The sequence below is a fragment of the Ochotona princeps genome, chromosome 1 (genome assembly GCF_030435755.1).
Source record: "Ochotona princeps isolate mOchPri1 chromosome 1, mOchPri1.hap1, whole genome shotgun sequence".
NCBI lineage: Eukaryota > Metazoa > Chordata > Mammalia > Lagomorpha > Ochotonidae > Ochotona > Ochotona princeps.
In genome coordinates this window covers 86,145,765-86,167,326 of record NC_080832.1, presented here as the reverse complement: position 1 = coordinate 86,167,326, position 21,562 = coordinate 86,145,765, and the positions used below count along the sequence as shown (strand labels likewise).

General features: G+C 37.5%; 1 protein-coding gene across 1 annotated transcript in view; it reads left to right on the top strand.

The window, feature by feature from the left end:
* Positions 1–21,562, top strand: part of COL19A1 (collagen type XIX alpha 1 chain) — a 341,639-nt gene that overhangs the window by 52,375 nt on the left and 267,702 nt on the right. The window contains exons 7-8 of the mRNA XM_058669675.1: positions 3,170–3,295; positions 4,240–4,284. Coding sequence (XP_058525658.1) covers positions 3,170–3,295; positions 4,240–4,284 — 171 coding nt within the window. The remainder of the gene's footprint in view (positions 1–3,169; positions 3,296–4,239; positions 4,285–21,562) is intronic.

Here is a 21,562-nt window from a genome sequence, read left to right as displayed (position 1 = left end):
CTCCAGGGTATCTGGGGGACCCTCTGGGCATAACCTTTCACTTCTCTGGTGTGTCTGCAGAATATTCTTTTTCTTTTACTTTTGAAAGTTAGACCATAATGTAGCATAATGTCTGTGCAACATGTTATTTGTATTAAGAACCCCTAGTGCCTCCTGTATTTGAATATGCCCACTTTTCTCCAAATTAGATATCTTTTTATTATTATATTGCTGAATAGATCTAAACAGTTCTCTTTTTCTGTACTTTTAGGAATTAAGACATGTATGTTTTTCAATTTGATAGAATCCTATAAATCTTGAACATCACTTCCCTTTTTTGTAAGATTTATTTATTTTTATTGGAATGGCAGATTTTACAGAGCAGAGAGAAAGAGATAAAGATCTTTCTTCTGTTGGCTCACTCTCCAAGTAGACACAATGATTGGAGTTGAGCCAGTCTGAAGCCAGGAGCTTCTACCTGATCTCCCATGCTGTCCTTGACTGTTTGCCTAGGCCACAAGCAGGGAACCGGAAGGGAAGTAGAGCAGCCAGGAGATGAACTGGTGCCCAATGGGATCCTGGCACATGCAATGATTTAGCTGCTGAGGCATCACACCAAACCCAAACACTATTTTCTATTTTTCTGATTTTCTTTATATTTTCTAGAATTTGCCTTCTGGCTTGAATATTTTTTCTTCTCATCTCACTAAGTCTGTTGAAGCTTTCCACCTTGTTTTCTATGTAGCATGTTGAACTCTTCATGTCTAATATTTCAGTTTGGTTTTTCTTAATATCTCAATCTTTTGGCAAAATTTTAATCACATTAGGAATTGATTTCTTCTAACTTGTGAATTTGTTTTTCTATTTCTGAGCAGTCTTATGGTCACTAGCTTGAGTTTATTTTCGGGAATTTCCTCGGTGTTTTTAAAGTCACATTCTAGTAATGAAACATTGTTATGTTTCTTTGTGGAGTCTTATTGCCATCATTGTAGGTACCCTGTGCCTACCAGAGCTTCAGACTAGACTTGAAATCAGAATCCATCTCCCTCAGGCAGTGTTACCAGTGTCACAGGCTGCCAGATTCTGATCTTACCCAGCTTTCAGAAGCTTTTGTCTCTTCCTGCACCCAGCTATGGTAGGTGATCCTGGTGTCACCATCTGATGCTTCGTGTTTGTGCTGTCCATGCTGCTCCATGGCATCTCTACTTTCTGTAAAATTCCCACTTCTCTCAAACTCTTATATAAGAATGCAGTTCCACATTTCATCTTTTCTTTCCCTGGTCAAAATCAGCACATCTTTTCTCTGTCAACCATCTTGGGATTCTTGAACTTCATTTTAAAAGGTAAAAAATAAGGAAGGAATTCATCTCTAACTATGGAAAGAAAATAACCAAAGCCTGCATATTTCCCTAATGGTAATTATTGTTAGGGAGTGCGGGGGTGGGGGGAGGAGGGAGGGTAGGTGTAGCCATTCATTACTAATGAAGAGAAAGTATAAACATGCTGGCTTTTATCAATAGGAATAAATAATTTAGAGGACAAATAATTGTATTAAAGTCACTTAAATGTATCTTCAATATTCCTGATACTAAATATGTCATTTTCAAAATGTTTAGCACTCAAAAAATGTTAATGTATGCCATTTTGAAATCTAATTTTGTCTTGAAATTTTAAATCCCGCATTTCTTGGATGTTAATTGATGAAGCATTTCAAAGGTGACTTATGCAATTACATGTATAAACATGCTTCTTTGCTCTCATTAGAGATTCAGTTTCTGAATTAGTCAGGATTCATGACTAGACATAAGAAATTTATGGAGAACAAATAGCAAGATAATGAAGAAATCCACACATTTGTTGAAAATAAGTTACAATGAATTTAAAATTTTAAGGGCTAGTTAACATGTGTCAAAATAAACTAGTGGTTTCTTAAGAGGAAAGGTGCTTATTTATGTGTTTTATGTTTCCTTTATATATTTTTTGCAGAATTTAGACAATTTTGTGTCAAAGCCTGAGATATTATTTTCCCATCTTTTCTCCAGTTTATTTGTTCATTTGTCTAGAGCAAGAGTGTGGAATCTAAGAGAGGCTTAGTCATCTGACTTAGGATCCAGGGCCAAGAGCTACCTTGGAAATTGGAACCAAGTCCTACAATATGAATGAACTATTTTATTGATAGTCTGGTTTCGTTTAGATAAGATTTTTGAGTGACTAGAGTTGAATGACTAGAGTTTGAAATTTACTGAGATAACTAAAATCATTACATATGAAGAAATTGGCTATGAAAGAACTAATGGTGAAGATAGAAAACTAGTTCACAGTATTGGGTGCTAGCTTTGTTAGTTTTGTCATCACACAACACAAAGAGTGCTACTTATTTTTCAAAATAATTTTTGCTACAAAATTACTTATAAAAAGTTGGAAATGTAGCCAAATTCAAAAAAGGAAATAAACAAAAAACCCTCCAATCGTAGAAGATAACCACTGGCATTATTTTAGTTTTGTGCTCTAAAAATACTTTTCCTTGAGTAGTTTTTAGAATACAAAAATAACGTATGAATTCTTTCCCCTAATTTATTTTCTCCCTGCAATTGCAAATATAGTCATAAAATATGTGCGGTCCTAGGTATGAGAAGAAAATATGCATATTCCCCTTTCACTTTCTGTATAAGGATTAATTTTTTTAAGCAAAATCATCTATTTTATCCTATGTCCAGCATGTTATGTATGCAATCCATCACTCATTTATGTCAGTGAAGAGTTTTTAGAATGTTTTTAAAGGACAATAAGGTAGAATAAAGCATATTTTAATTAGAGAATGGTAGTTTTCTATACAAGGCTTTTGTAATTATGCTATAGAAATAACTGTTTTACGGGTTAATGACATGGTTTGATTTTTGCTTTTATTTCCAAGTATGTGTTTTTACTTGTGTAAGCTATTTTACTATAAGAATTATAAAATGACATAGTATAGCTTTAGAATTCATTAATAAGATTAATATTCTTAACTCATTTGCTTTATACTGTCATCAGATGGGTCTTTGTGAAAATGTAGTGCGACAGACTCACATACTGGTGTCAGCTTACGGCTAGTAAGAATAAAGTTCTTGCAGACAACCCCATATCTAATTTGGTGGGAATCCATGTTTGGAATTGACATCATTCCCTCAATTTTCTTTTTGGGTTTTAGTGCTCAGTACATGATGATTTTGGAAGTACAGCATCGTCATCAGTAACCACTCATGCCAGTAAAATGTCTGCATACCTTCCAGCGGAGCAGGAACTGAAAGACTTGTGCCAGTGCATTCCACACAAGGTATGCTGGGTTTAATTTGTGCCTACTGACAGCAGACAATCAGCTAGGCTGGTATGCAGTCTGAGTCTTGCCCTCTAGTGATAGTTGAATTAACTGCCAAAGCTACTTCATCCCGGGAGCAGGCTAAATAAAAAAGTTGGGGATTGGGTTTCTCACATTTTCATCTGAATTGCTCTAAGCCAATCTGAGTTAGAATGAATAGAAGGGAGAAACCATCTCAGCAACAGCAGGTATTGTATATGTAGGATCTGTCAAGAATAGGCTGCAGGGGCCTGGGATGTGGCCTTGCAAGTAGTGAAGCTGCAGGTGTGATTCCTGTTTCCCATTTGGGCGATGGGTTTGTGTCCCAGATGCTTTTCTTTCAATCTGTCTCTTACTGATTGACTACGAAAAGCAGTGGACATGTTCCAAACATGTGGGCCCCTGCTACCCATGTCGGAGGCCTGGCAAAAGTGCCTGGCTGCTGGCTTCAGCCTGAACCACCCCTGGCCATTATGGCCAACCAGGGAGTAAACCAGTGGATTGGAGGTGTGTGTCAGGGCCTCTGGTACCACAGACCTACATATGAACCCTTTCACAGATGTTAATTACAGTCTTAAGCCCTGTCTGGTAAGTAGGTTGGGTGGCATCTTGGTGACCTTCTTCTATGACCACCTATGGCTACCTTCTTGGCTATATCAGATAAAAGGAAACTTACTCATTTCCCCAGCAGAGTACTTGCCAAGTACTATCACTTCCTTTCTGACTGTATCCCAGGGATACATTTACATATTAAGCTCCTGAAGCAGATGATTTCAAGTGGTGTCTGAACCTCAGGAAAAGGTGTTCAATGAAGGGATGAGTATCAGGTCACAGAGAAGCAGAGCTTTAGCTTACTAAATATTTTTAGCTTACAGAATGCTTTCTAATAGAGAAATTCCTTTGTTTTTTGCTTTTTTTCTAAGGGAGACGCAGGATTACCCGGCCAGAAAGGGAACAAAGGCGAACCGGTAAGGTCATTGCATGCTGTTGGTGTGATTGAAAGTTCATTAAGAAGTGACTTTTTAAAGTCACTGAAACTGTGTCCATCTCATTGTCCTGCACATTTCTGCTAAAGGCTATCAGAATACATTAGAATGTTGATCACCAAAATAAGAAATACTGCATCAATGCTTTAGTGTTCAGTGACACCTTGAAGTCATTTTGGAACACTGGTACGAAATTTGAAAAAAATCTGTAAATGCAGGTCATTGTAACTGTAAGCACTAAGAATTGTGGAGAAAAATCTTTTTCTCCGAGTGATACTTTTGTGTGTGTATATATACCATATTTTCTATATCTAGGCATTAGTTGATAGAAATTTGGGTTGGCTCCATATTTTAACTATTATGATTTGAGTTGCAATAAGTATGTTTGAATTTTAGCATTTTTCCCCCTACATCTGAGAAGAGTGTCCTTAATGTTTTCAGCAGGATTGCATGAAATATGTAAATTGGTTTGGGTGATATGGATATTTTGATGACAGTTGTTCCAATCCACAAACATGGAAGATTTTTCCATTTTTGTGCATGTGTCTTCTATAAATTTTTTGTTATTCTTATAAAGAATGTCCATCCTCTTGGTTAAATTTATTCAGGTTATTTAAATGCTTTGTAGCTATCTTAAATGACACTGATTTTTATGAATGTTTTTCAGTGATAGCATTGTGTGTGTTTACGAAGGCTACTAACTTTGGTGTATTGATTCTATATCCTGCAGTTGTATTAAACTCTTGTGAGTGCCAATAATCTGTTAGTAGAGTTTTGGTCATACAGGGATAGCTTGACTTCCTCCTTCCAATCTTTATCCCTTTAATTGCTTCTTTCTTGCCTAGTAGCTCTTGTTAAAACTTCTAAAACTGCACTGTATTGCCATGGTGAAAGTAAACATCCTTGTCTGGTTTTCGATCTTAGAGGAAATGCTTCCAGCATTTTCCAAATCAATATGAAGTATATGCAGTTATCGTATGAAGGAATATTGCTTCTGTATCCAATTTACTTAAGGTTTTCATTATCAAAAATTTTATCAATTGCTTTCTCTGTATCAATTGAGATAATCATATGGGTTTTTATCCAATTTTTTAGTATTATGTATTATGGTTATTGATTTGTATACATTCAAACATCCCTGCTTACCACAGATGAATCCCTCTTGGTATGAGTAGATGGTCTTTCTGGTGTATTTTTGGATTTGATTAACTGGCGTTTTCTTTTTTTAGGATTTATTTATTTTTCATTGGAAAGGCAGACTTATAGAGAGAGGAAGTTGCAGAAAAAAAAGATCTTCCATCCTCTTGTTCACTACTCAGTCAGCAGGGTCAGACTAGAGCCAATCTGAAGCCAGGAACCAGGAGCTTCTTCCTCATCTCCCTTGTGGTTGCAGGGTCCCAAGATTTTGGGTCTTTCTCTACTGCTTTCCCAGGCCATCAGCCAGGAGCTGGATGGGAAGTGGAGAAACCAGGACATGAACTGTCACCCATATGGTATCCCAGTGCATGCAAGGGAAGCATTAGCCAATTTGTCATTGTGCCAGAACCAATTAACTGGCATTTTTTTGAGGATATTCACATATGTGTTCATCAGGGATATTGCTCTATAGTTGTTCCTTTGTGGTATCTCTTTTTGGTTCAAGAATTAAGGTAATGCTAGCCTCAAAAAAGGAGTTGCGAAGGATTCCTTCCATTTTAGTTTTTCTAAGTGGTTGAGACTAATTGAGATCAATTTTTCTTGAGAGTTTTACAGAATTCAGCATTGAGGCCACCAGGTTTTGGCTCCCTTTTTAGGAGGGTTCTTACTGCTGATTTGTTCTCTGTATTAATTGATATGTTTAAATTTTGTCTTCATGATTCAAATTTAGTAAATTTTATGTATCTGAAAATCTATGAATTTCTTATAGATTTTCCCTATCTGTTGGCTTATAGTTGTTTGTGGCTATTCCCAATGATTCTTTTTCTTCTCTGTAATATCTATTATAAAATTCTCATTTGTCATCTCTGATTTTACTAATTTATGTCTTCTGCTTTTTGGCTGGAAGTTTAGTAGAATCAATGGTATATCGATTTATTTTGTTTAAAAAAGCTGGCTCCTCAAAAAAGCTGACTCTTCATAAAAAGCTATTTCTTTATTTTGTTAATCCTTGTATCTTTGTTTTTTATTTGTTTCGCTTATTTCTTCAATTTTTCCTTCCTATTTTTGAGGTTTTGTTTTTCTAGGTCTTGTGATGGCTTGCTAAATCAGTTACAGGATGCCTTTCAGATTTCTTGATGTAGGCACCAATTAATATAAACTTTCATAACTGCTTTTGTAGCATCCTATAGATTTTGATATGTTGTCATCTTCATTTCTAGTAACTTTCTGGTTTCCCTTTTGATTTATTCTATGACACAGTGTTCATTCAGGAGCACATTATTCAGTCTGCATGGGTTTATGCATTTTTTGCTATAATAAATTTATTTTATTTTTGATGATGTTTACATAGCTAAGAAGGATGCATGCCCACATGGACCACAGATTAGTGTAGTTGAGGAATGGGAGAAAGTGGATGAGACATATTGTTTCTTTTTTTTATTAATTATTTTGCATTATGTGACAGTTTCATAGGCTCTGGGAATCCCCCCACCCTTCTCCACGCCCCTCCCTCCTGGTGGATTCCTCCACCTTGATGCAGCATTACAGTTCAAATTCAATCAAGATTCTTTCCTTGCAAACGTATACCAAGCATAGAGTCCAGCTACTTATTGTCCAGATGGGTTGAACAGTTTCTTGGGGAGACCATTTCTGGTCCGAAGTTAGAGCTGGTAGAATATCATCCCAGTCAATTAAGAGACCCAATATAACATCAACAGCAATTTGCAACATTATGGAATTGACATGGTTTTGAGTAACCAGTATGTAAAAAAAAAAAAAAAAAGCAAGTTCTTAACCACAAACTATGATTAGCTCATTGACATTTAAATTTTAGTTTATATACCTTAAAATGGCTATAAGGTACCATTCAGCTGTCTCGTGTCTATTTCATTTTAGTATTTAGCCATTTGTTGTGTTGAAGTATAATTTTGCTGATCTTGGCAGATTTTAGGATAATCTAGACTGGCTTGTAACTCTAACTAGACATTTGTCAATTAAGGTGCAGAACATTTTTTGGGGGGCGGGGGGTGCAGGAAAATCCTCAACACCATGGTGAGGAGTGACTAATCTTTGTGTCGCACCTAGTGAGGTATGAGCCAATCCACGCCAGCTCTTTCCTGTCGGATTTCAAGCTCTACTTTTTGTTGTTTGTCTATTTATTTTAGGTTTTTTTAGTTTGTATGATTGTTTGCTATGAGGGGTTTTTGGAGCGACCCCGATGGTCATTGCGAGGGAGAGTGGGGGTCCAGAGGTGGAGCCAGGCTCGGACCAGAGAAAGCTCTCCTCCCTGGTCCCGAAGGACGTTTATTGTTCTTCTGTTTCTGCGGACTGCTCAGGGCTTCTGGTTGTCTTTCCGATGACGTTGGTTTCTGCACGGTAGTGTTTGGACTTCTTCCATCTCCTGCGGAAGTTCCGGTTGGGGGTGGGTGACCTCAGAGTTCTAGGCCTCCGAGGGCATCCAATTCCCTGTGGCCTCCTTGGCAGTTGGGATATAGTCCTTGTTGCTCGTATTAATAGTTTGTGGTGAAGGTCTGGAAGTCTTCATGGTTGGGATGCAAGCTTCCTCCTTACCACCTGCTCCACTCTGGAGTGCCCCCCTGCTCCACGCACATGACCTCCTGTTAAGAGGTTGTCAGGATCGCACCTGATTCCCCCCTCATGCATTGGTATAGTAGTTTTACTATTGTTTAGTGCCGCTTTGAGTCTGTTGTCTATGAATTACCAGATTTGATCTTGATAGGCTATATTGTACTTTTTCCTCACTCTTTTTATGGTCCTGAAAGACCTCCCTGTACTCCCTCCCCATTACGGATTAACATAGTGTATTGAGGGTATAGTAGGTTTTACAGTTTTTCGATGTAGATCTTAAGTATTCTGACATTAATTGTTGGTTTATAGATTATATCGCATTATCTTATTGCATTGGATACAGGTTGTTAGATTGCACTAATATTACAATATACAGGTACTATCTTCTAAGTGAGACATATTGTTTCTTAAATTGTTAATGTCTAGCTTCACTCCAGTGTGATCCAACAACATGCATGGTGTGATTTCATGGTTGTTTTTATTGTTGAGATTTGCTTTCATGCCTCATATATGGTCTGGATGTACTAATGAAAAGAATGTGTCTGTAGTGACTGTTGTGGGATGTAATGGTCTATAAGTATCAATTAGGGCCAGGTGGTTCATAGTGTAGATTAATTCTGTTATTTCTTTATTGATTTTCTGTCTAATTGATCTGTCCATTGAGCAAAGCACTTTGTTGAAGTCTGCTGTTGTTTCATTGAGGCTTATGTTTCCTTTAGATCAATAAGGATTTATTTTAAAAAGTCAGCTGCCCTGGCATTGGGTTTATATAAATTTGCTACATTCACATCTTCTTGCTGATTTGATCCGTAAATCATTCTATAATGCACTTCTTTGTCTCTTTCACCTGTTTTTGTGTTAAGCTATATTTTGTCTGGTGCTGGGGTGACTGCTCTTTGTTGTGCTTACTTTCCATTAGCACAGAATATCTTTTTTAATTCTACTTTTAATCTCTGTGTAGTGTTTTATCATTCATCCTGTTTGTATCTTTTCATTGAAGGATTTAGGCCATTTATATGCCAGGTAATTATTGAGAAATAAAAACATTGTCTTGACATCTTTCCACAAATACGCCTATTATTTTGGATTTGTGTTTTTACTTTTCATAGGATATTTTCTACATTAATCTTGTTTCAATAGTCTGTTTCTGTGTGTATCACACACTTAAGTGTCACTTGAAAAACTGGGTGAGTGATGCCAAATTCTTTGTTTTAGAAGGTGCTGATTTCACCATTATTCATAAGTGACAACATAACTAGGTATAACATTCTGCCTGGGCAGTTTGTTTTATTTCGCTTTTAGTAGTTAGACCTCTCCAGCCTATAAAGTTTCTGAGAACAAACTAGCTGTGAGTTTAATTGGACATCCATCCTGTGAAGCAATCTGGAATTTCTCTTACATTTCAGAAAAATTTAAAAATAATTTTCTTTTGAAAGTTTCACCATAATGTCACAATAAAGATTTTTCTGATCATGTTTGTTAGGGACGTCCATGTACAGGAAGCACATAGAACTTCTGTCTTTTTCCAAATTAGCGACGTTTTTGTTAGATTTTCCTGAATCGATCTTCTAATTCATTTTCTTTCCACATGTTCTAGAACACGTCAGACAAGTATACTTTTTCATTTGATAGCATCCTACAAAGCTCAAACAATATTTTTAGTTTTTGTAATTTTTCTTTTTAAAAAAATTTTTTTGGTCTGACTGAGATGTTGCCAAAGATTTGATTTCTAGCTTGGATTTCCTTTCTTCTGCCTCCCAAATCTGCTGTTCCGACTTTCCCCTGTGGCATCCCCTAGAGCCAGCTGTCCAACTGAATGAGGTTGAGTTCATGCACCTTGAAGACACGAGAAGCAGGGAGTATTCCAAGTGGACCTGCCCCTCACCAATCCTTGAGGCCATACTCAAAGTCAGTAGGGACTGAACATTTATGCCCCCAGTAAATTCTCCAGACACATGTGTAATACAGCAGCCTCTACTCACAGGCTGTCTCTTCCCTGCTGATTGCTGTGTAGCATGCTCCTAAAAGATAACTTCTCCTCCAGCTACCAGCCGCAGGAGTTGTCAGGGATGCTCTGGTCACTGCTGCCAGACAGTTCTCTTCCTTTTGTGGAATTTTCATTGCAAACGTCTCTCCAACTGTTCTCGGTGATTCAGTTCTTCCCTCTTCTGTTACTCTGTGTGATCTGTATCAGCATGTCTTTTCCCTATTCGGCCATCTTGGGTCTCAGTGTTCTTAAGTTAGATAGCCAATCTTGGTTCTGTCAGGTGTGCTACTGGATATTGCATGGACTATCAAGCAGACAATTTCTTTCGGTTCTCAAGAATTTTACATCTAGAAATAGTAGGTGTATAAATATATATTTAAATTCTATGTTATATTTTATGTATAGTATATCATAAACTATATAATTATATACTAAAATATATAGTATAATTATACTATACAATGTATAACATATATAACATAATATATACTATATAGTGTATATATACTATATATTATATATATATAATATAGTGATATATGAATTGATAAAACATCAATATAATTAATGTAACATGCTGGTTTTATATTAATAACACAATATATAATATATTAATCACTATATCAATGCATGGTGTTAATTATGTAATATAGTATATAATAACTAATGTATACATATATTTATAAAATACATTCATATGTATTTGCATTTTTTGAGTTAGTGGAAGAGATGATAGGTGGGCTCTAATTATAGGCAATATTCATTGCATATTTGTATTTCACTTCTTCCCATCTCAAATTCACCTGTAATGTTTTCCACTTTTTCTGAAAAAGATTTTATTTGAAAAGTAAAGTTACAGGAAAAGAGGGAGACACTGAAACAGGAAGCTCTTCTATCTGTGGGTCACTCCCAAATGGTATCAGTACTATGTTGGGCCAGGTCCAAGTCAGGAGTCTCCCATTGCAAGTGCCAGCGGCCCAAACACTTGAGCTATCTTCCACTGCATTTTCAGGATCATTAGCAGGGAATTGGGTTGGAAGAGTGGCAGCCAAGATTAAAACCTGTGCTCCAGTGGAATGCAGATGTGGTAAGTGGCTGCTTAACTAGCTGTGCCACAGCAGTCTATTTTCTATTATTTTGAGTTACATCTTTTGGTAACTACTTAGGTAAACAAACTTGTGCTAGGGTTAGGAGTTGCTTGGCTATTCCTAGATGAAACGGGTTTTAATTCATGTCCAAGGTTGGAACTCTGATTCTACATTCTGTAGGTAATTTACTTGGGCTTCTTTGTTAAAGGAATGTGTCTGACCATTGTTTCTTGTTTGCATCTCTGGATTCCGGGTAGGTTCTTGAAAAGAAATTTTTTGAGACGAGGTAAAGCATATAAAACAGTGCCTTATAGAACAATCCTTAGGAGTAACTTTGCTTTCAATATCATCGTAGGGAACTCCAAAATAATTGAGAAATGCAAAGTCCTAGTGATTACTTCAGTCAAAATACACATATAAATCAATATAGTGATAGTATTTATTTAAGGTTTATCATGAACTAGACACTAAAAAGGGTGATTTAGATATGTTATCTGATCTAATCCTTACAATAATCACAATGCAAATAAGTATTACCAATTTACAAACTGCAGTTTTTGGACAGAGTGGGTGGTAATTTAATGCCCAAGGCCATGTAGCTTGTGGGCAGCAAGTTGGGATCTGAATATGGGCTAGGCCTTCCCAATGTCTTCCCTAATATCCCTTTCTTTTGTGTTACCCATTTTGGAGCCTGCTCTGTATTTTAAAACAATTTCAGTATTTTTGGTGTTCCTTGATGTGAGTACTTCCACTTCTAATGAATTATTTCACACTCCCAATCGCATACAGATGCCAATGTTTGTCTACTTGTCTTATAGCTGAGAGAACCATGTATATGTAAGACAATGTTCCCAAGATAGCGTAGGTAAAAACACAGAGTGAACCAATCTTCAGATCAATCCCAGCTCTTGGTCAGGTAGCACCAGGAACTTGGCCAACCCAGCAGTGTCTCCAGGTTTTACTTGCATTATGTGTGAGGGAGGGTTTATCATCTGTCTCTTCTGCCTTTATCACAAGGTGACACCAAGGTGTTGGAAAGGTCAATGTGACCTAATTGTTGGGGATTGTGGTGTAATTTATGTTCACATACACATTTCTTACACTTGATGTTCCAATTATTTGGTTTACTAATTCCATATTTAAGGTTACTGGCAAAAGGATAAATTTAATATGTTGATTTCAGAAGAGAGAAAATACTTTTGAAATATATAATCCCTTTTTAAAAAGTGTCTGTTTCTGAAGAATGCTCTTATTTGAATAATTATGAAGAGTCAGTGTGTCCTCTTATGATGAGTAGTGTGAACTTAGCCAAGCCATCGTATGTCCATGTTTCCCTTCATTTGTCTCTGGGGGTATATCATCTATCTTTTTCTGTTTACATTTTAAGGTTAACAACAAAGTGCTTGGAAAGGCATACACTCATGTTAGAGCCTACATCCTTTAAAGTCACATTTCCCCTCCATTTCATCATATATATATGACCTTAATATGTAAATATTCTTTTATATTTCAGCAACTTTATAATTTCTACTGTGATAGGCAGTAAAAGGCAAGTATGCTTAAACTGGAACTACTACAGTAAGAAGAGCACAGAGCTTTTCCTTACTGAGTTTACAATCATGTGACCATCGAATTATGACGCATTCCTTCTTTTAGTTAAAAAAAAAAAGTGCAAGAAACTTAAGTGTGTTGGGGCCTGGCACAGTAGCCTAGGGGCTAAAGTCCTCAGCTTGCATGTGCTGGAATCCCATAGGGCTACCGGTTTGTATCCCAGATGCTCCACTTCGTTTCCAGCTCCCTGCTTGTGGCCTGGGAAAGCAGTTGAGGACGGCCCAAAGCCTTGGGATCTTGCACCCGCATGGAAAACCTGGAAGAAGTTCCTGGCTCCTGGCTTCAGAAAGGCTCACCTTTGGCTGTTGCAGCCACATGGGGAGTGAAACAGCAGACGAAAGATCTTTCTGTCTCCTCTCTGTAAATCTGCCTTTCCAATAAAATGCATCTTAAAATAATAAGGCAGAAGAAAGCTAAATAGGGAGTTGGCATTGTACATTCTGTCATCTCATATTAGGTGAGCTTGAGATGAGCTGAGACTAGTTTGGGTCTCAGCCATTATGCTTCCAATCAACTCCCTATCAATGTACCTGAGAAGACAATAGAAGATGACGCAAGGCTTTTAGTCCCTGCCACCCACATGGGATACTCAGTCTTTGTAGCAGTTTGGGAAGTGATCCAGTGGATTGAAGGTTCCTCCACCTCTTTCTGTATCTAAATCTCATTGTTTCTCTGCCACTCAAATGAATGAATGAATGAATGAAACAGATAGATGATAGATAGATAGATAGACAGACAGACAGACAGGCAGTAGACAGAATGATAGATATTTTATGAAGTAGAACTAGGAAGAAACTAGTAAAATCATAAACAGGACATTTATTGTAAGTCAAATCTATAAAACATCACAAAAATGTATCTTAAAGTGCGTTAGATTTTCTGTGTTTGATGTTTTAAAATATTAGCATATTATTGAAATTCAAGGATACACAAAAAGCTTAATATGTGATTTTGGTGGCAGGGGAAAAGCAATTGGAGTGAAGCAATTTTATTTCCAAATAAAATAATCACGGGGCTGATCTTGTGGTACAGTGGTAGTCATCTTTCTGTATCTGGCTATTTCACTCAACCTGGTGTCCTCAAGTTGCATCCACTTTGATGCAAATGGTAGAATTTCATTCTGTTTTATAGCTGAATGGCAGTCTGCTGTCTGCCTATGCAGCATTTCCTTTAGCCACTCACATGGTGATGTTTAATTCATACTTTGATTCCTGTTACCAGTGATACAGGAACATAATAGTATAGGTGACTTTTGAAAAATGTTTTCATGTCTTCTGGGCATATACCCAATAATGGTGTTACTAAATCGTATAGCAAGTTTGCTTTCAGGTGAATTTGTTTTGTGTTAGAGAAATCTCCATATTGTTTGCCATAGTGGCTGTGTTACACTGATTTATATTTCCATCCACAGTGTGTAAGAGTTCCTCCTTCCCCACCTCCTTCCCAGCGTTTGTAGTTTTCCTTATTTTAAGTAATAGCTGCTCTGACAGGAGTAAGGTAAAATCTTATTGTGGCTTTGATTTGCACGTCCTGTATGACTACTAATGTTGAGTATTTTTTTATATATATTCTCCATATTTATTTCTTTTAAGATGTATTGAGATTCTTTGTCCATTGGTAGTTTTTGATTTTCAGATATATTCTGGATTTTAATCTACTGTTGGATAAATATCTTGTCCCTTCACTCTATAGATTGTTTGCTTGGCTGTGCCAAAACTTCTCATTTTGACATAATACCATTTGTATGGTTTTAATTTTGTTACCTATACTTTAGGAAGTTTTATCCAAAAAGTTTCATATACCTCAATGACTTGAAGGGTTTCTCTTACATTTTCTTTCCCAGCAACTTCATATCTTCATAGCAACTTCATAAGTCTTAGATTTAGTAATTTTTAATCTATCTTAAACTGATTTTTGCATATGAGTGGCAGAGATATAATTTTAGCCAATATAGTCCAGTTTTTTCCAGCATCATTTATCAAAGGATTTATCCTTCCCCAGTGTATGATTAAGGTACTTTTGTGCAAATTTAGTTGACAGTATTCATGGATTAATTTCAATGCAGCAACTTTATATAGAACAAAGTTTATGTATACAAATACATAAAAATGTTATGGGTATTCTAACTAATTATGTAAGTAAATCTGATTTCACTTGAAACAGTTTCTACTAAAGGCTTTCTATCTCTCTTCAGATTAGTCTTGAAGCTCTAATCCTGGGCAGCAGAGTTCATGCATTGTGTAAAAGTTTCCAGACCCAACTCCTTCCTGTGATGTGTCCCTTGCTTCATCCTAATTTAAAGCATCTTCAAATTCTTCTCATTGGGTTTCACACTTTTGGAATATTCTTCAAGATAACTTGATTCCCTTTCATGCCCCCTAGTGCCTTGCCCAAAATTAATTGAAAATAAGGAAGTCCATTTTTATCTGCTTCTTAAAAATATCTTCCAGCTCTATCTTCTGACTCCAGTGAGTACTTTTATTGCCATTTGATAGGCTGTCCTTCTGCAACTCCGTATTTCCCCCTTGGAGTAAGACTTCTGTGAACTTTGTTGAATGAATGAATGAAATCTGTACCTCAAGGCAAACGTAAATGACCAACTCAGCTATTTCTAGGACCACTAAATTCCATTCTGTAGTTTCCCAGGGGACTCAGCTAGGAAAAAGCAGAAGTCAATTTGTGTGGAAAGAGTTAGATTTGGTATCATAAAAGAATACTATATTACTTACTATTCTGGCTTTTTCTTTAAAGAGTGAAAAATCTTTGCAGTATACCAGTTATCACTTTTAGTTTGATATTTTCGGTTATTTAACAAGTAACCCTCATAGTTTTTAAAAAGTCACATATTTCAACATGGTTTAATGTTTGTCTATTTTCTGTTCTGTGATGCCTCATTAATGTTCATTTTATTTTTGGTTTCCTTTTTTTCGAAGGTTGATAGGTTCCTTTCATGGAGTAATATAGTTTGAAACATTACTGTTTGTATTTAAACACCTAAATGTGAGCAGTATTCTGTATCAGGACATCTAATCAAGCTATTCTAACCGTGCCTTCTGTCCCATATTAAACTCTTTGACATGATTCGAAATAATAATTAAGATGCTTCTTTCATTCAGACTCATTATTGCAATTTTCTGAATCTTGTAATTTCTTTTTCTTAGCGAATGTAGTTAGCAACCTAATTACTTAGCAACCACAGAACTTCCACTGTTCTTTAGGACCCTTGCTCCTACCCTCACATATTTCAGGGTTAGAATTCCAGTGAAGAGCTTTCAAATAGCTCCATTTCATTGTCTGTAGTTATGGGGGAGTATGATCTGAGCTGAGTTTGGGGAATAATGTTGTAGCTTATTTTGGTATTATATCGCTCATGTCATCAACTGATCCCTGGGACTTTAAAGTGATTACAAATGTATTTTGAGAAAGTTTAAAATGATCTAAAATTGAATGTTGGCTTACTTGATTCTTTAGTCAGAAATTGATATTTATTCCTTTTGTCTTCCCCTGCCCTGAGTCCCACTATGGTGTTTACCATTCTAATTCCAACAATGCTAATAAATTGCCATTTTTCTTTCATTATGACATTACTTGGGCCTGGCTCAATAACCTAGTGACTGAAGTCCTTGCCTTGGACCTACAGAGATCCCATATGGGTGCCGGTTCTAATCACAGTGGCCCCACTTCCCATCCGGCTCCCTGCCTATAGCCTGGAAGGCAGTTGGAGACAGCCCAAAGCCTTGGGACTCTGCAGCCGCATGGGAGACACAGAAGAGGTTCCTGGCTCCTGGCCTTGGATTGGTTCAGCTCTGGCCATTGCAACCACTTGGGGAGTAAGTCAATGGACAGAAGATCTTCCTTTCTGTCTCTCCTTCTCTCTGTATATATCCTTTTCAATAAAGATAAAATAATTTTAAAAATAGAAATTATTCATCTGCCTATCCTAGAAACCATTCCACACCAAGTAAAATTGTGTCAAAATTGTATCAGAATTTTTGAAAGAAGGGATATCTTTTCTTAGTAATAGCTTCTCAACAGTATATTTTAATATTATGCATTTAATTTTTTTGTTTATGTCATAAGTAAAACAGAAATTTATTTATTTATTAGAGATTTTAAAAATTTTTACTCAAAAGATTTTACGAAGAGAAGAGAGAGAATGAGAGAAAATCATTCTATTCTCTGGTTCACTCCTCAAATGGCTGCAACAACCACAGCTGAGCTGATCCGTAGCCAAGAGTCAAAAGTTTCTTCCAGGTCTTCCACATAAGTGTAGTGGTTTAAGTTCTTAAGTCATTCTCTGCTGCTTTCCCAGACCATAAACTGAATCAGAAGGCTAACTAGGACTTGAACCAGCACCCAAATGGTATGCTGATGCTGATACCAAGCAGAAGGTTAGCCTATTATGTCAAGGTGCTACCCTCTCTATTCCAATACCATATTGGATATATTGGATCAATTACTTTTCTAAAAAAATATTTATTTTCATTGGGAAGGCAGATCATATTGAAGGAGAAAAGGAAATACAGAAAGTTCTTTCATCCACTGGTTCACTTCCCAAATTGCTGCAACAGCTAGACCTGAACCCAAGCTAAACCTGGAGCCAGGAGCTTCTTGCAGTTCTCCCATGCAGATGCAGGGTCCTGCTAATTTCACAATATTTTTTGTGATATTGAAATATCTGTTATAACATTGTCCAATCTATAGCAACTTGAAGGTCAAATTGCTTTCTGTGCCTTATATCTAAACTTATCAAAAAGGCAATGTAATAATGGCATCATAAAGTCACAAAATTATGTTTCTTAAATTCTACCCAGGATTAATGATACAGAACTCATTTTAACATGTTATGTTTTTTCTACTGTTCCAAGTATAAGTTTATTAGACTGCGTTTGTGATAGTCCCATGCAAGCAACCAGGGGTGGTGGCTTAATCAGGCAGATTTTTTTCCAGCTCTGCTTGGTTGTCCAGTTGGAAGAGCAGAGAAACTGGCAGTTGTATTGATGGGGTTTCAGGATTTTTGCTAAGAAACATAAAGGTCAGACATACTGAATGAAACACATAATGGCACCTTAGAAGCTGTACTGTAGAGAGTTACTGAATTGAAAACATCAGGTAGAAAATAGTTTTTGACTTTTTCATTAGTAATTGAATTAATAGCAATAGGATCTTTTGTTGGTAGATAGGAAAAAAAATGAAGCTGAGATATAGATCTGCGTGGAAATTGTCTAGTGTTGAGTCTGACTGGTACTTGAAAAATTCACTAATGACTTTTTGATAATTAATTATAACAGAATGCAGTGATTTGCAGGTGTTCCAAGGAAGGAAACTGAGCTACGTGCACAGCTAAAGCTATTTGGCTATGTCAGTGTACATTCTTTGACATCATTAGCAACAAATGTAAAAAAAAAAAATCCTTAAAAAATCCTAATGAATATTCCTGTGTTTTAGGGTACAGCTGGCAGCAAAGGTGAATTTGGTGCTCCTGGAATTCCTGGGGAGAAGGTATGTTGGTTTGCCATTTCATTAAACTTCGTGAATGTTTTGTAAAATGCAGTCAAGATAAAGATATGTAGGAAAACTCGTTCTGCAAATAAAGTTTTACTGAGAGACAAGCAGTTATTTGTTTTGGTTTGGCCTAAATAAGCTTCTGTGGCGCTATCATAGAGGAGCTATAAAATTGTGACAGAAACAGAATGGCTCAAAAAGGGTTTAGTCACTGTTTAGTCATTTACAGTTAAAGCTTACTGACTATTACTAGCCCTAAGGATACTTAAGTTCATTATTTTATGTGAGACACAATAATATATATATTTCCCTGCAGATAATTAACAATGTTTTCTAGTATGATACTGCATGAGATACCATAATTAGAAAAATAAGAACTCTATTAATCATTCCATACAATGCCATAATGTAACCTTTAGCTAATAAGATATGTGACTTTCATATTTTCTTCTCAAATATCTTAAAAATGATTTAAATAGTAAGTTGATTTGCAAAAGGTAGTTATAGCTCAACGTTTTATTCAGTCTATTTCCATATAGGCATCAAGTTACTTCACAAGCTTTAGGCACTCATCCCAGAATCATTTCAGGTTCTACATATTGAAGCTAACAAAATGGTCTTGATAAAATATGCTCGATGCATGTGTTAATAGTTGTGCTGGCTACAGGGAGTTCATTGCGGGTCATCTGCTTGAGGTCATGATCCTCATTTTCTTTGTTCCCTTAGGGTAGGCACCACAATAACTAAAGCTAAGGTGGCAGGAAGTTGGAATCTTGTCAGACTGATATTTTGGAGTTTCTCTGATGGCTGATTGTGTCTTTTTTTTTTCTTTCAAAACTTAGTTCAATTTGCAAATTCTTTACTCCTATTGAAGTATAGCTGTTGGACATAGTAAAACATGACAAACTTTATTGCTTAACATTCTGCTATAAGTTATATATTTTGATTTCAAATCCTCTGGCTTAAGTTTCTTGATGGCATTAACTGAATACTGTTTTACTGTATGTGAAAATTTCTTCCAATACCCAATGAAAGGTCTAATTAATTCTAAAGGTCTTTTCTTAAAGAATGCTTTTTAATCCCTTATGTCCTAAAGAAAGATTCCAGTCCAACTGTGCCTTATACACCTAATCCACCCTTCTCTCCCTGAAATGTATCATGCAATCTGATTGTTTAGATTTTTTTTAAAGATTTATTTATTTCTATTACAAAGTCAGATGTACAGAGAGGAGGAGAGACAGAAAGGAAGATCTTCCGTCCGATGATTCACTCCCCAAGTGAGCACAACGGCCAGAGCTATGCTGATCCGGAGCTGGGAGCCAGAAGCCAGGAACCTCCTCCGGGTCTCCCACGCGGGTGCAGGGTCCCAAAGCATTGGGCCGTCCTTGACTGTTTTCCCAGGCCACAAGCAGGGAGCTGGATGGGAAGTGGAGCCGCTGGGATTAGAACCAGCACCCATATGGGACCCCCGGGGGGGGGGCATTGAAGGCAAGGACTTCAGCCACTAGGCCACGCCACCGGGACACTGATTGTTCAGATTTTAAATCATCAGTTTTCTTCACATTGTTTTGATTATAAGAACCTTTTATTTCCAATTTTTGTGGCCAAAAAATAGAATCACTGGTATTTTGTGTGTGTGAAACAAATTGTAGGACATCTTTACTATGAAATATATGTGCTTACATGCTAAATTATGAGAAAGCAGGAAAAATAATCCCTCTGGAATATTTGAGAACAAAATTAGATTGGCATAAAATACCATTAAATCTAACACTCGAACATATGGATCCTTACTTGTGAAAAGTAACTCCATGCGGCTATGATTAGCTGTGGATTAAGCTCTCAGCACTGAAAGGCTGTTATCCACAGACTGTATTCAGTGCAAGAACTTGATGAGTTAACCAACAGACTCATTCCAAGCAGCCGTTGATCAAATCACTTGTGATGATAGGTTGTGGCAGTGAGAAAAGCAACAGTCTTGAAAATTAAGTGTTCAAGCCAAGAAATTCCCTAAGGAAAGAAAAACTGAGTTTCTTGAGAAAGAGAAGACATTTGAGGCACTGTGAATGAGCTGGCAGAAGACCTAGTGTTGCAGAGTCAAACAGTATTCAGAGTTGAAGATCATATTTCTTTATTTGATGGTCCAGTTTTGTTGGGAGAACCCCTGGCATTCATCTTACACTACACCTAGAATAGAAATCATATGATATAAAAGAATATTAACTACTCAAAATTCCTAGCTCCACCCAGCTGCTAATATCTGGCAGCTAGGTGAGTTTGGGAGGGGTTCGGGCCTTGGGATTCAGGGGCAACTGCCGCTCCTCACAGTGTGGCGGCTGTGGGGGGTGCCCCTGCCGGGTCGGACCCAATGCTGGGGGCTCACGCCAAAGACACTGCCGCAAGGCAGTGAACGAGTCCTCGGCCTCATCCAGGGCGGCCAGTGCACCATGTGGTGCCAGGCTTTGCCTGCTGGCCGCCCGGCCGGGAAGCTCTGGGGTAATGGATGTCCGAATTGCTGCTTAGATAGCTCTAGGGTGACCCCACTGTTTCTGGGTTCTGAGTCAATCCTAAAGATTCCCAACGCCAGTAACTCTTCTTTTGGAGAACTTCTAATCACTCAATAATGCTGAGCTTTGAACACCTATGATGCAAAAGATAAACCCCAGATTGTCTAGCAGGATTTTTTTTTGCCTGACATGATGTTGGTTCAGGAGACTGGTCACATTAGGCAGGTCCATAATTTTAATTAGCACTCTAGAACCTTATACTGGGATGGACTCTGTGCAGGATGTGTGGGCCACACCCTGTAGAAAGTTTGGCCCCACTGGTAAACCTAAATTTTAGGTGGTTATGGACTAAGCTAGATGTGACCAAGGAGCCTGCCATCAATCACAGGTAAAGGGATCCACCATAGACTGGACTGGGCAAGGCAGCAGCACCCAAATGTGCATCCTGAATAGGCTGTGGGGTGGGCCGGGCTGCAACATTCACCAGCTCATACAAGGCCAAATGGGAGGCCAGAGTACACCGGGCACTGGCCTAAAAACCAATGGCATGTATGTAAACTGGGTTTGGGAGTGGATCAAGTGGAGGTACTTGGGAAGCTCCCCTGGCGAGTCATAGCTCTCGCTGGTGAACATGCCGTCCAAATCTGGGGGTCAGACTAGCAGGGCATAGTAGCTCCAAAATGTGTAACTTGGTAATGGACCGTAATGTACTGGGCAGGACTGAACAAACCTTTGTTTACAAGCAAAACTAGAAACCAGCATGGAACACAGGTCATACCGAGCTAGGCTCTTGCACCTACTGGTCCCCAGAGCAACCACGGGCAGGTGCATGATTT